Source organism: Helianthus annuus, chromosome 2 (assembly GCF_002127325.2).
Source record: "Helianthus annuus cultivar XRQ/B chromosome 2, HanXRQr2.0-SUNRISE, whole genome shotgun sequence".
NCBI lineage: Eukaryota > Viridiplantae > Streptophyta > Magnoliopsida > Asterales > Asteraceae > Helianthus > Helianthus annuus.
This window is the reverse complement of record NC_035434.2, coordinates 83,635,369-83,651,212: the sequence shown is the minus strand read 5'-3', so window position 1 is coordinate 83,651,212 and position 15,844 is coordinate 83,635,369. Positions and strand designations below refer to the sequence as shown.

General features: G+C 39.2%; 1 protein-coding gene across 1 annotated transcript; it reads left to right on the top strand.

The window, feature by feature from the left end:
- The first annotated feature begins 293 nt into the window (after window positions 1-293).
- On the top strand, window positions 294-4,053 carry LOC110894033 (probable myosin-binding protein 5). The gene is made up of 6 exons (XM_035981350.1): window positions 294-1,092; window positions 1,650-2,387; window positions 2,487-2,603; window positions 2,715-2,742; window positions 2,860-2,989; window positions 3,388-4,053. Exons 1-6 carry the CDS (start codon window positions 294-296, stop codon window positions 4,051-4,053), a joined length of 2,478 nt encoding a protein of 825 aa, XP_035837243.1.
- Window positions 4,054-15,844: the final 11,791 nt, after the last annotated feature.

Sequence of the window (15,844 nt, the reverse complement as noted above, 5' to 3'; positions counted from 1 at the left end):
CCAAATGAACATTTCCTAGTTTATTGTCTGCCTTATTGGTGAAAACTAAAATGCGTGATATACCATTAATTTAGCTATCACTTAATTCTAGAGAGAAAAAAGGGGATCTATTGCTACTTGTGTTACCTTGATTTGTTTTCTTGATTTGTTTGTTGAGCTCAATCAACCAAAATGAGCATTTAGAATGTTTGTACACATTTTCCAGTTTATTGGTGAAAAAAACAAAATGCATGATACCATTAATTTCTAGACAGAGAAAAGTGGATCATAGATATTGCTACTTTGTTTTTTGAATGGCCTCATCGAAACGAACATTTAGAATGTTTGTAGAGGAAGAGTTAGGCATATTCCCACATTTCCTTGTGTGGGCAGTTCTTGAATGGATGCTAATCATATCACTATACCTTGATGGATTCTTTACGTTTGTCTCCAACAAATTCGCCGATACGTTTGAATTAGAGCCCCCGTGTGTGCTATGCACACGCGTCGATCATGCACTTTGTGGGAAGAACCCCAATTTGTATTACAACGACTCAATATGTGATTCTCACAAGAAAGACATATCCTCTTTAGCATACTGTCAGGTCCATGCAAAGCTTTCTGATATTCGAACCATGTGTGAATCATGTCTTCTTTCTTTTGCAATTGAAAAAGACTCCGAAAAAGACTTAGATGAGCACAAGCCAGTGGTGAAAAAAGTAAAGGAAGTTAATAAAATAGACGATCCAAATATATGTTCGTGTTGTGGCGAGTCTTTGAAGCCGAAACAACCTACTAAAGAGTTTTCTAAAAGCTTATCAAGCCTTCGTGCATCTTCTCTATTTTCAACATCTTCCCCTAGAGCATCGTCTTTGTTTCCGCCTTCTCCTAGAGCAGCATCCTCTCCTAGAGCGTCCTCTTCGTTGTTGCCTGCTTCTTCTCCTAGAGCGTTTTCTTCTTCGCTGTTCCCAACTTCTTCACCTAGGGCATTTTCTTCATTAGCACCAATGTGTTCCCCTAGAGCCTTTTCATCACAGTCCCGGTTTACAGACCTCAAGTTTGTGTATGATAATGAACTAGACATGCCTGAGGACGAACACACGAATGCAAAATGTGAGTTTACCTTAACTCCCAAGCCCCTATCTGTTATAAATCTACGCTTTTGTGTGATTTTTTTTTACTAGGTTGTTTAGGAACGAGATTGACGCTTCTAGGTGTTTTTTTGGGACTTCATGTACATTTTTAACAACTCGCTACACATATAAACGAACTTGACAAGTTAGCTGGGGTGGCAAGCAAACTTTATAGAGTTTGGTGAAAAGTAGTTAAGTTTGGTGAAAACACTATGGGTTCCGCTTGCCACCTAAGCGAACTTGCCGTGTTCTCTTTCAGGCGTAGTGAATTGTCTATAACTACAAGAATGTCCAAAAACAAAAACACCTAGATCAGTCTATGTTCCTAAACAACCTACTTCCACAGGCAAAATTCGCTTTTATGTATATGTGTCTAAACGTGAATGTTAGATAACAAGTAACATTTTGGCATGCATCACCCACAAACAATTTTCTAGTCTACTTTTAATAAATTATACATGCAATGGTTAAAAGGGTTAACCATGATTACATAATTTGAAAGATCTAGCTAAGGTTTTAATAATGCAATTGTTATAGATTCTGAAGAAGATGCAAGCAAAACTTCTAGTATTGTAAAAGGAAACAAGTTCTTTGGTATACCGTTAACAGAAGCAGTTGCCAGCAGTCCTAGATGGGCAATTAAACCTCCCAAGAAAGCAGCTCCGTTAGAAAAGGTCGATTTGGCTTCAGAAAGCATCGAAGAACAACCAACAGACGAGTATTCGACTATTCAACAACTAAAGAAACAAGTTAGCGACAACAGAAAAACACTTGTAACATTGTATATGGAACTTGATGAAGAGCGCAGTGCTGCCACTGTTGCAGCTAACAACGCGATGGCTATGATCACACGATTACAAGCCGAAAAAGCTGGTGTTCATATGGAAGCATTGCAGTATCAAAGAATGATGGATGAACAAGCTGAGTATGATGAAGAAGCCATTCAGATCCTTAAAGATTTGCTTCTAAAAAAAGAGGAAGATGTTAGGATTTTGGAAGCTGAACTTGATACTTATCGAGGGCGATATGGAGAAATCAGGAAACGAGGCAGTGATGAATATGATGATGATGATTTTGAGCCTCGGTCTTGTGGCGGTGACAAATTATCTGAGAGCTGGAAAGATGACAATGTAAATGTAAATGTAAATGCAGATGTAAACAGAAAGGAATCAGATTTTGAAATGGAAAGATCTCAACTGTTTGGAATGTTGAAAGATATTGAAAATCATATTCATTCATCTTCAGAACAATATCATCATCAAGATAACAATAAAGGTATCTAACACTACCATCCTTTGGCATATATATAAAAATTAACTTAAGTTTACATTGTATTTTTTGTTATAAATAAAGTGACATTGATTGATATGATAGGTGACGACGGAGACAATGCTACGCTTAGGCAAGAGGTTAATCAACTAAGAGAGAAGTTGGCAGCCATTGAAGCCGAGAGCGGATTTTTGAAGCACACCGCGATGGCACTTGAAAAGGGTGACCAAGGAACAAAACTTCTAACTGAGATTGCCGAACATCTTAGAAAACTTCAAACTTAATCTCCATCATTTATTCTTATATCTATATGATAAATTCAATTCGTTTTAGATGAGCCTAGCTTTCATTCAAATTCAGGGTTTAAGTGTGAGAAACAATTGTGTTGATATTTCTAAACCTTGTTTTGGTCTATAAAATTTGCTTTCTTGTGTTTTTTTTTTCAATAAACTAGCGGATGAAGACTGCGTCCACACAGGTGTGTGAAATCTTTCCCGAAAAGGACATTTTGTGGGCGAGATGGCCTCCGGGCCCAACACCTGTTGGACGCTATTAGCGGCGAGAGGTCGGCGACTGCCTCGGGACTGCTTACTGCCATCACTGAAGAGGTAAGTAAACCTTTGGCAAAGGGGGTTATGTCCTAGGGTGCTTGCAGATTTTGTTGCTTCGCCCCATCTAACCCCTTTGTTGAAGCCTGATAATGAAATTCGCCCCATTGTTGTGGGGGCAATTTGGAGAAGCTAGATTGGTCTCCAAAGTAGCCATGAAGAAAGTTGGGAAAGAAGTTGTTAAGTACTTGGGGGACTACCAATTTGGGGTGGGGTCCCCAATGGGGCGGAGGCGGTGCTGCACAGCGCTAATATGTTCCTTAATTCTTTTCATTCACTCCCCGGTCATGCTTACAGTTGATTTTTCCAATGCTTTCAACTTAGTTGACCGTTCGGTTTTGATTCGCAAGATCCATCGCCATTGCCCCTCCATATTCCAGTGGGTTTAATTTCTATAGACCCAGCCTGCTAGGCTATACGTGGGGAATGACCGTGTCGGGGCATTCACATGGGTCCAGCAAGGGGATCCCTTGGGACCTTTGCTTTTTGCCCTAGCCTTACACCCTTTAGTGCTTCAGGTGCAGGAAAACGGGACGGTTATCGGGGACGCAGTTCAGGTTGCTAAAGCTCTTGACATCATCGGTTTGGAGGGTCCAACCTTGGGGCTACGGCTTAATATTAGAAAAACTAAGGTATTTTGGCTGACATGCAACAGGGTGAAGGTCCGGCCAAGGCTTTTCCCCTGTGAGATTGGGAGGCCGGAGAGAGGTGTCAAACTGCTAGGAGGGGCAGTCAATCGTGATGCCAGTTTTATTAGTGGTCTAGCGGCTAAGAGGGCAACGCGAGCTATTTACATTATGGGACACCTTCCCTTGTTGCGGGATCCTCAAAGCGAACTCCTCCAGCTTAGATCTTGTATGGGGGTTGCAAAGTTGCTATTTAGTTTGCGAACTTGTCAGCCCAACTTTGCGGTTGATGTTGTTTCATGTTTTGATAAAGGTCTTCGGGAGGCAATAGAAGACATTGTCGTATGTGGGGGGCCTTTTTTGGTGAACTCCAATGGCGGATCGCGACCTTGCCGATGCGGCTTGGTGGGTTGTGTAACACCCCAGGAAAACCAGTGAACGATACAACTTACCTATACAACTTACCTAGCTTCCTCAGTGAGTGCGTACCAAATTTCGGGACGAAATTTCTTTTAAGTGGGGGATAATGTGACAACCCGTATTTCAAACCTACTTTTGTGTAACGTTACGTGATTATGTGAACTCTATTTGAATAACATGTTATACGTGCCTTGTGTGAAATTGTGAATGTTTGTTTATATGCTTGCGTGACCCACTCGACTACACAAGCCCATTCGGGCCACACACATCCGACCCGAGACCATGGGGCAGCCAAAGGGAGGGTTCGGCCCATCCCCTAATCGCATAAACTTGGAGATGTGGTAACTATCTCACACTTTTACAAAACATCCTCACACACACAAACCCTAGAACACACTCTCTCTCTCGACTCGGAACCAAGGCAGCCGAACACCCCCTTTCCAACGAAGCTTTTGGGATTCGGATCATTCTTTTCTCATCTCGGTTAGTAGTATGTTTACCGATTACGTGTTTTATATGAATACTTATGTGATGATATTATTGATCGGGTCACATGATCGGTTAGGGTTTATACTAGTGACTCGAATCATATATTGTATAATATTATGAATGCATGATAACCGGATCGGAGGCTATTGTTATTGTTATTGTTATTGTTTTTGTTGTAAAGTGGTCCGATTATATGCTTGTTAACCGACTGTGATGATTTTGTTTTGCAAATATGAATTTGGTTGCATGATAATTATAACTTGGTTAATCACATGAATCCGACCATATGTTCTGCATGTTGGTAAATGGTTGTTCTTGAATATGATATGAACGTATATGAACATGTTTGAAGATGCTATGAAACTGTGAATGTTGTTGATTTGATCTGATTGTGAAACTGCCAAATCTGTTTGCTAACATTACGGAATTGATAAACTGGAATTATGGAAAGCTGTTACAAATTGCTTGTCTCGACCAGGGTTGCGAGTCGAGAACCCTTAGTCTCGACTCGAGACCACAACACTCGCACACAAACAGCACAACTCGAGACCAGCGTTACGAGTCCGGTTGCGACTCGAGACCGTGAAGTCTCGACCAGACCATGACAACTCGAGACCTCCCTTGTTGCGACTCGAGACCTCGAAACCAGTACAACTCGAGACCGCTTAGTCTCGACTCGGGATCGTTAGTCTCGACTCGACATCGTGAACACTTGCACATTAGTATTGGACTTGCACTGTCACGAGCCCAATTGATTTGGGCCGGATACTTGGACTGGTTACGTGATTGCTATTGGACTGCTATGAGTACTTGTGTATGCCATGATTATATTTGCCACAATACGTGTAGAACCTATGTGCTATATTCGAATACGAACCTGACTTGTATGATAACCATGCTAGGACGTGGTTGATCACCCTATAGCTTACTCGAACTTTCTGTGTATCTGCCGAGCAAACCAAGGTGAGTTCACACAGCCAAGGCATGGGGGTTCCCGGGTGGGAACGGGATTGGATGACTATTTGTATATACTCAGATGGTAGAACCTAACGATAAGATACGGCTAGACTAGTAACACTTATTGAACTGATCTTCGCACACCTGCCAAGGGTTGGCCGCGATATTATGACTGACTTCGCACACCTGCCATAGGAAGGCCGCGAACTAAATGTACTAATCTTCGCATACCTGCCTGGGAGGCCGCGATACAAATAAACCTAGTCTAGAATACTTGGGAAAACATCCCCTAATATCTTCGCATACCTGCCTAGGAGGCCGCGATGGAAACTAATACGATACATGACATAACGAACGAACATACTACTACTCACACTATACTAATTCTGAACTATTAACTGTGAACTCGCTCAACTAGTTGTTGACTCTCTGCTGCATGCCTTGCAGGACCTTAGGTACTTATGGAGCTTGCACAAGGAGGAGCAGGTCGTTGTGGGATACGGATCGTAGACGTTATGATAAACAATTGAACTTATAACTTTACTTTGGGTTCTCATATTATGCTTCCGCTACTCAATTTACGTTTTGTTAAACATCAATCATGTCGTGATGAATTACATTAACTACTTTAAAATTAGATGCTATGTTCGATATGATTGGTGGCTTGATCTTGGTCATGTCACGCCTCCAAGCGGTGGTACTCTGCGTGTGGATTTTGGGGGTGTGACAGGTTGGGCCTTCTCTCGGCCCGGGATGTGGCTGCCTATGCCTTTGTGGCTTCCAAGTCTCAATCTTGGGAGTTGCAGGACCACATCTTACGTAACAGTGGGGTTGCTAACACTGACTCGGATTATGCCAGCGCCTTGGAATGCTTGCATGAATCTCTACCTGAATTTGATCTCGGCAGTTTCTCTAACAAGGAAACCGCCCCCAAAAAGCCACAGAAAAATTTGGCGAATGCCCTTTGTTGTCGAATCGCACAAAGTTGGGAGAAGATTTCCATTTGTCCCCCCGCCAGAAAGCCGTCATTGAATGCCTACAGAGGCCTCACACTCAGGATATCTTAACTGTTATTCCTATTGAAGGTCTGGGTCAACGTATGTCAGCGGTGGAGTACCGGTCAATCCTTAAGTACCGTCTGATGATCTTTATGTTCCCGGATGATGAAACTTGCCCAGTCTGCCGTAAAGCATGCCTGGATAAATACGGGGAGCATGCGTTACACTGTAGAGAGTTCTCGGGGTTTAAGTATCGCCATGACTTTGTTTGAGACACGTTAATGGATATTCTTAGACGAGCAGGGGTCTCGGCAAAGAAAGAGAAACCAATTAATTTTCTTACAGACCCGGCGGAAGGGAGGTCCACCCTACGCTCGGCTGACGTGCTAGTTTTTGGTTGGGAGGGCGGGAAACATGCTTGTGTCGATCTCACAGGTGTATCCCCCCTAGCCGGGTTCCGGGAAAATGGGTTTGTGGCGGGGCAAGCGGTACTGAAAGCAGGGTCAAAAAAGGTGGAAAAGCACGCGAAAGTTTGTGAGGATAATCAACATGTCTTTGTCCCCCTGGCGTTTGACACGTTCGTATCCTTGGCGCTGGAGGCGGTTCGGTTCTTGGCTAGAGTCAGCGTGTGGTCCACAACAACTTTTCGACCCCTTAGGGGTGAGACTTTGGTTTTAGATTAGGGTTTTCTATTCAGAAGGGGATGGCTGTGCAGTTTGTTGCTCGTCTACTTGCTATCCTTATGTAATTTGCACTGGTGATTGGAATGAAAAAAATCCACATTCAATTTAAAAAAAATAAAAAAATAAAAAATAAATTAGTTATTAAATATTTTCAGTATTTTTTTTATGAGACACGAAATAATTTTATTAGGTTGTGGAGTTTAACAAAATTGATAAGTTAGATAAAATGTTTTGAGTAAAATGCATGGATAGTCCTTGTGGTTTTGTAAAATAGCACCTATAGTCTACAACTATGGAAATTACACCGGTGCTCCTTGTGATTTGATAGTCTGTTACTCGGATAGTCCCTGGAGTGGATGTCCGTTAGTTTTCTCCGTTAAAGCTATGTAAAATGACAAAATTACCCCTTACTTATTAAAACAAAGTTTAAAATATTAAAAGAAATCTATTAATAAATAGTTGTGTGACCCACCAAATCATCATCTTCAACCTCATCCTTTCTTCTCCATCTAGCACCACCCTTAGCCCCATTTTCTTGCCGGCGACACTACCTAAGTCACCGGAAAAATGAGTTCGTCAGCCATCATCAAACCATCATCACCTCATCTTCAACCTAAATAAAGCATATCGATGTGAATATTATAAAACGAAGTTCACCAATCCAAGATTAAAGTATTACGGTAGTATGTGAAGGTCTACTCAGCTTTCACTTATAATATGTTCAGCTCATGGCTTTATAGCCTAGTGGCATCTTGGTGGTGGGATAAGGCTTTGGGACCAATAGGTCCTGGGTTCGATTCCCACAAGGGGGGTTTTCCCATGTTTATTGGGTTTCCTCCTGAATTGGTGTGGCATTATACCTAGTGGAGATGGATATGATCTGGTGGTTCCTCTGGTGGCACGATGATACTCCAGTGGTCCGTCAGTGATCCAAATTTGCCGTTCAAAAAAAAAACTTATAATATGTTCAGGCTTTAAGAGGTAGTTTTCCAGCATAGTTACACCTAGGTAGAGAGGTCTTGCACTAACTAAATGATTCTAAACTAGTTGATCAAGAGATACGAAAAAGCTAATTATATCACAGATGCAAGCGTTTAACACAGTATAGTTCATAGTTTTTAAGCTTTGTAACAAACAAGTAAGTGAAAAAATGGAAGAAGAGGAAAGGTGCATAATAATAAACACCTGTAAGGAATTAACGGAGCCACGGTGAGAAGAGACAAGCTCTTTGTGATTCGAGAGATGAAGAGGCGATGCTCTATTCGATCGAATACGAGTGATGAAGGAATTATGGCGAAGTTTTCCCAATTCTCTATCTCCGATCTTCTTCCACATTATCCTCGCATCTTCTTCTTATAATTACTGCCAATCATTTGTTTTGGTTGAATCACAACAGATAGATTTGATAGGAGTTGAAAATTTCAGATTGCGCAGGAGAGAGAGAGAGAGAGAGAGAGAGAGAAGGGGTGAGGTTGAAGATGATGTTTTGGTGGGTCACATAACTATTTATTAATGGATTTCTTTTAATTTTTTAACTTTGTTTTAATAAGTAAGGGGTAATTTTGCTATTTTACATAGATTTAACGGAGAAAACTAACGGACATCCACTCCAGGGACTATCCGAATAACAAACTGTCAAACCACAGGGAGCCCCGGTATAATTTCTAAAAGTTGGGGACTATAGGTGTTATTTTACAAAACCATAGGGACTATCCTTGCATTTTACTCAAATGTTTTCCTACGAAAAATAACAATGCACCATATATTGGTTTTCTATATCTAAATTCTGAAATAAAAATTTATTTCTGATTTTTTCATGACAACTAGTTACATATAAAATAATAGTGTAATTTCGTCCTTTGTGTTTGTATCAGGTTGCAACAGATGCCCTTTAACTTCAATAATTACAGTCAAAGTCTTTTATTTGGAAAACTTATTACACCTTCTGTTCTTTAGCACTAACCAGGTTAAAATTTTGGGTTAACTCAGAACATGTGCCTTGCACATGAGAGTGGATCGGTAATTTCACTAATTTATTTAAAATATATTTAACAAAAATAAAAATATTTTAAAACAATTAAAAAAATTACAATAAATATAATAATCATCTTTCTTTCTCAACTCTGTTTCTAAAACTTCAGAAAACCCAGCTACGCCTACCACCGCCTCAACCTTTACCGTCGCACTCCACCACCATCGCCACTCTTCTCTCCCATTCATATCAAACCTGCAAGAACACGCCGCCATTGAAACCTAAAAGACGGTGTATGGTTGCTCTTCAAACCCTCTCAATTTCATGTTTCTCTCATTGATTTCACCTTAATCCCTATGCGGCCATCTTCAATCAAGTTAAATTCTCCCTATACTCTATTATCACACTCCTTAAATCTCATAGTTTCATCAATTAATATCCTCCGATTTTGGTGAATCTCGTCATGCCCCCAATTAATATCCTCCGATCATTCAGAAGAAACAACACACAAATTCACTAAGTCATTTATCAACAAAACTTGACACATTTACAGTCGCGGAAACATTACTGATGTGCGTAAGTGTGTATATAATTTAGGTGTATATTTTAAGCCCTTTTACACTTTTTAGCCAAGTTTTAAATTTATAAACACGATATTCACTAACACTAAACACACATATGGGCAAGTGCACCCATCGTGGACGTAGTATAGTGTTGGTAAGATACCGAGGTCGTCCAAGGACACAAGAGCTTTTAGTACCGGTTTATCCTCAACGTCTAATCAAATCAAAATGTTAGAAAAAGATTTCTAAACTAGAAAAATAAAACTAACTAAAATGCTGAAAATAAAAATAAAAATAAAACAGATAGACAAGATGAATCACTTGGATCTGACTCGTGTGTAGTGTAACCTTTGATTATCTTCGCACTTTTGCACTTATTTAAGAGATTATCTTAGTTATTGTAGTAGGCCCCTCTTTTGAAGGCGACGTTACCCTCAACCCAGTAGTTTGTCAGTAAGGATACAATCCTAAAGGGTCGGATTATTGAAAGATAATTAATTAAGTTATTAATGCATAATGTGGTAGGCCCCTCTTTTGAAGGCGACGTTACCCTCGGCTAAGTAGTCTGAGTCAGTAGGGATACAGTCCTAAGTAGCCGGGTTAAAGTTTTAATAGTAGTTTAACTTATGAGGGGGTTAAAGAGTTTGGACCCCCGCCATCCAATACCGGTGGGTATTGAAGGAGGTCCTACTAAATTTGACCCAGGTCCTTTACAGGATCTATACACTGAACAATGGCAAGACTCTTACCAAACCGTTCCCTTAACCCCCGACCAGGTAGCCAACATACCTCCATATAGACTGTGGAGATATGAATGGTGAAATTCTTTTATTTTATATAGACAGTAAAATAATGCCAAGACACCACGGGCAAACGATAAGGAATAATCACCTTCAACATAAGAAACTAGTAATTAAAGTCACTAATACAAAACCAATTAAAAAGTGCAAAAGATTAAAAATAAAAAGTATTACACTAAACACTTGTCTTCACCAAGTGATGTAAGAGACTTAGGCAAACATGGCCTTTGATTGTCAAGAACTCTTACGATCAATCTTGGATCCCGAGACGACTCACACACTCTACGATGGACAATGGATGATGGTGTTGTGATGGTGGTGGGTGGTGGGTGAAGTGTGAGAGAGGTGGTGTGCCAAGGGATGAGTTGCAAGAGCTCCAAGCACTCCTATTTATAGGCTGAACAGAAGCTTGGGCACGACCTCGTGTCCGCTGGGCACGGCCCCGTGTCCATCCGTGTCTCTCTCTTCATTAATTGTAATTCGCAATTACAATAAATGCGCCTGTAGGAAGTTTGACCACGCCCCCGTGTCCGCTGGGCACGGCCCCGTGGTGGGCAATAGAAGCTTCTATGAGTTTGTCTTTTCTGCTGACACTTGGGCACGGCCCCGTGCTCACTGAGCACGGGGCGTGTTCAGTCTTCTGCCTTCTTGTTTTTGCTTGGAAAGATGCTGTCGGGGGATCGGGCCCGGGCATGCCACGTTTGTTCCTTTTCTTGTATTTATGTTAGATTTAGCTGCCTTTGTGACACCCCAGGAAAACCAGGAAGCCAACGCAACTTAACTAGCTTCCTCAGTAACCACGTGCTAAATTTCGGGACGAAATTTTCTTAATAAGGGGAGAATGTGACAACCCTCAAAATTCCATGTATTCCGTACAATTTATTTATGATAATTAAAGTGCTTAGTGACTGGGTTGAATTACTTAACTGTTTCCTGTTACTGTGCCATACTTACATATGCGTGTTAATATACTAGTAGTATACAGAAAAGTTAATAAATAGTCCGGTATGCTTTCCTGAGTGTTAGGAATTAGTGGTGTTACAAAAATATATATTAGACACTTTACGGAACAATTAAACAATTTAACGGAACAGTATCTGACCGAACAACCGGACATTACCCGGGACACCAAATATTTGTCAAACACATTGTGTTAATATTCCTTGGCTAGTTAGGATTCCCGTACACCATAACACCCACTAAATTCTCTAGTAACTAATAAAGGAAATCATATACTTGGAATTTAACTAATAATTATCAACTAATTACAAAACTTACATCTAACCCCCCCCCCCCATGTGCAACCGTCCCCAAGGGACCCCACCAAAGATCCACACCATATCTTCCCTTGGATTTGATGCAATATTATATTTGATTGTTTACTTGCATATCTAAACAAAATATGATGGAAATCATTATAAGTAGGAGTGTAATCATGGCCAACATCGCTCCATATCCTTCACAAGATTCATCCCACTCTCTCTCTCTTAAACTCTCTCTCTCCTCTCGGCCACCCATAACCGCCCCCATCACCACCACTAAACCACCATCATCTTCATCATATTCAAGTTCCATACAAGCTTGAAGGTGATACAAGAAGGCTTGCAACTTGTGGAACTTCAAAGGATCTTTCTTTCTTGCTTGTTCATCACCATTTCTTCATCATCTTCACTAGATTCTACCCTAGCCTTGTGCTAGTAGTAAGTTCCTTATGCCATCTTTGTTCATCTTATTTCATGATTAAAAGTTGTAATATGTTAAATCTACAAGAACACTAAAAAGGGTTTAAACAAGAAGATGAAACATGATGTATTTATGTTAGTATGATGTTATCTTAAGATGTTATTGATTTCTTGCTGATTACTTGTTAATATTGATTACTAGAAATGTTGTTGATCATTGTGCATGTTAACGGAACCAATATAACTCGCTTTAGGATGTTAAAGCTGAAAAACAGAAAGCTGTTTAGTAATTACAGCCAACTTCAGTTGGCTATAATCGAACCTTAATTAAGCGAAAAATGTATTTTCTGAAGTCTAGATTTATGTATTATGAAATACGGTTCTAATGGCACTGGAATCGTAATTTTTGGACTTCGTTTACTATTTTTAAAGACCCGATTTGTAAAGCAGCTAGAGCTGCATTTTTACTGCAGAAAATGGGCGATATGTTTTTTGTCATAACTTGAGTTATGTGTCGAATCAGCCCATGAAATCTGTACAGTAGATGGACACTGATGTCGTAGTAATTTTCCCACTAGAATTTCGTCAATCCGACTTACAATGAATTTTTAATGAATTATTCTGTAGACTGCAGTCAGAAAATAATGAATCTGATTGCAGTCTGGAAAATGATATTTAATAAAATATTGTGATGAATTAGATCCCGAGATTTTTACACAATAATATTTGGGTCGTTTAGCATCTTCTGTAAAAAGTTAGGAATTTTTGAAATAAGATAACTATTTTATTAAAATCCCCGAAAACAGCCCAGTTCTGAGTATAAAAGCTGAAACGATATAAGTAGTGATTTGCGTGTCTATATGTCAGGTAGGTTATCCGAGAGTGATATAACATGTTATATGTCTATAAAAGTGTTATGTGCAATGTCGTATGTTTGTTTATGAGTGGGGAATAGATGGGAAGTTTATATGGGCATAAACCATTAAAGTGATGCATGTTATGTGTTAGATGCGTGTAGGAATTTTGTGCTTATTTGAAGTCACTAATAAATTAAGTGGTAATCATACTAGGACGTGACTGACCGACCTTGACTGTTAGCTATCTTTGAGAAACTAACCGAGCAAACCGAGGTGAGTTCACACACTTTCTAAGGCATGGGATTCCCGGTGGTTGGGAATGGGTTAAAGAATTTAAAACGGAAATCTACATATCCTCCTTGGGTAGGATATGTACGGCCATCCTCTATAGGTAGGATGCCAATATTAATCCTGCGTATTCTCCTTGGGTAGAACTGTGTACGTTCGTCCTCCTTGGGTAGGACAACTGTCACACCCTAGCTTTGCGGAAGCGTGGTTTATTTTGGTGTGACTTCTTAATACCATAGCTTAATCATAACAAAGCTATATGAAATAAAAACCATGCAAGATCATCCATTTACGTTTTTAAAACATAAGTAACATAACATTGTTTTACGGCGTTGACTCATGCAACGGAAACTACAACCTGATAACATAAAGACATTGTTTGAAGACATAAACATCAACATGAAATAAACACAGTTTAAGAACTGTGACTCGTCCAGGAAAAAGTCACATCCCTTAAACTTGGATGACCTCGTAACTCTTAAGCAGCGGGAAAACGTAACATACCGCGCCAGATCTTTAGTTCCCTAAAATGCATGTAAGTTGGAAAAATCAACAATAATGTTGAGCGAGTTCATGTGTAAGTGAGTAAATAAACCTTTGTATGTATAAAATCATGGTATGTAGCAAGTAAGGAAAAAAAGAGATCACCAATGGTTTGCAAGGCCATTGATATGTGTGATGTGCAGTAGGAAGACTCAAACCTAGCGGATTTTGCGTTGGGCACAAAGTCACCCCGAGGTCCGTTCTGCTGGGCCTGGGGCTGGGCTCGTTACACCCAGATAGATCTACCACTACTGTCCCTCGGTCCTACTATGAGGATTAATGGCCTCAAGTTTCCGCCTACCCACTCACATGATCTAAGTAGTAGCCCTCCTTACGCTAACCATACCATGTAAGAGTAGTTGTAATCAAAGTAACATGTATTTCACCCCCGCAGTTTAGAAAACTGAAAACAGTTAAGAGAAAAGGGGGACATGAACTCACAGTGGTGCGTCTCTAATAAGAAGATCTCCTGATCAAACCGCTGAGCGACGACCTACACGTACTAAATCTATTAGACGGACGGCCGTGCTTTAAGGTTTAAGTTTTTGGGAAATAGTTAGACAACTATTTCGTAATTACACTTAGTAATTATTTTGGTAAATATTTTCCTTCCCAAGGATGGGGGTTTTTAATACATGCGCGTTCGTAAAATTCGAAATATATTATTAAGTCTCACTTAAAATATATTTTATTTCTAACTCCAAAATATAAATATTTTTCCCAAAAATATTATATTTTAATACATATAATTTTCCCAAAAATAATATTCTCGTTAAAATACGCGCTTATTAGTATTTTTTCGAAAATGCATAAGTTACGTTTTAAAGATCGGGTGGTATTAATAATACCGTTGTAACTTAATATTTATTGTGAAGGCGTTCGTATTATTTTGGAATCGTTAATATTTGGTAATACTATTTTTACCCTAAAAATAATATTTGTATAGTTCACAAAATAATCATAAGAAATCTCACAAGTGTTGTTATGAAAATATATATATATCAAATATATATTTACCAAGTTTTATTTTGTGAAAATCCCACCTCCGACACTTAGAAATGTTGTAAATAAAATCGTGGCGAAATTTATATTTTTGAAAACAAGTTAGAAATATAATTATAATACTTGTGATGAAAATATTTTCAAGTGTTAGGTTTTTGGAAAAATTTCGCCAGAGTTTCCCTGTAACCGGAGGTGGCCACGCTTTCAAACGTATCATTTTCTTTTAAAATTCAAACCAACAATGTTCCCAACATTATCAAACAACATTTCAACATTAAACTAGTCAAAATAGATATAAATCGCAAAAATACATGAACTTGCGGTTTATCCAAAATATGTAGTAATTTTCCGTTATTCTTAGTGGATCTTTGTATAGATCAATTCGGTTTCTTGAAAATCTTGTTTTTAAAGAAGCTTCGTCTTTACAACTTCTTGTCAACGTTTACAAAAATAGTTCTTTTGTTGAAACTTTGTGTTACACAAGTGTGTACACTTGTGTGTTTACAAAAATCACTCTTGTTCATGAAAGATCCGGTTTTAAAATATGTTTTCTTTTGACACTTGGTTCTTTGAAAATACCGTTTGTAGATCCGTAGATCTACTAGTTTAGAACACTATTTCATAAGAAAAATCGATTTTACACAAGTTCATGTTTAGTGTGTAGTAGTGTTTCATCATTTAACCCTTTTTACACTTAAACATACTCTATGTCATGATTCATGAACATGACTAATCCGGGTTAGATGATGATCCGAGCTACCATAGCATAGATCGGCACTAAATAATTACAACAAACAAGTCTTACAAGATTTACACAACCCTTATGCTTTTAACCAACATGTTCATCATTTATGCAAACTTTTAGTATGTCTTTTTGTAAGTTCATGACTTTTAACCGACAAAGTTCATTTTAACCACTTTAGAATAGATCAAGAGTGTGTTTAAAGTCACTTACTACTAGCTCGAGGCTTGTCA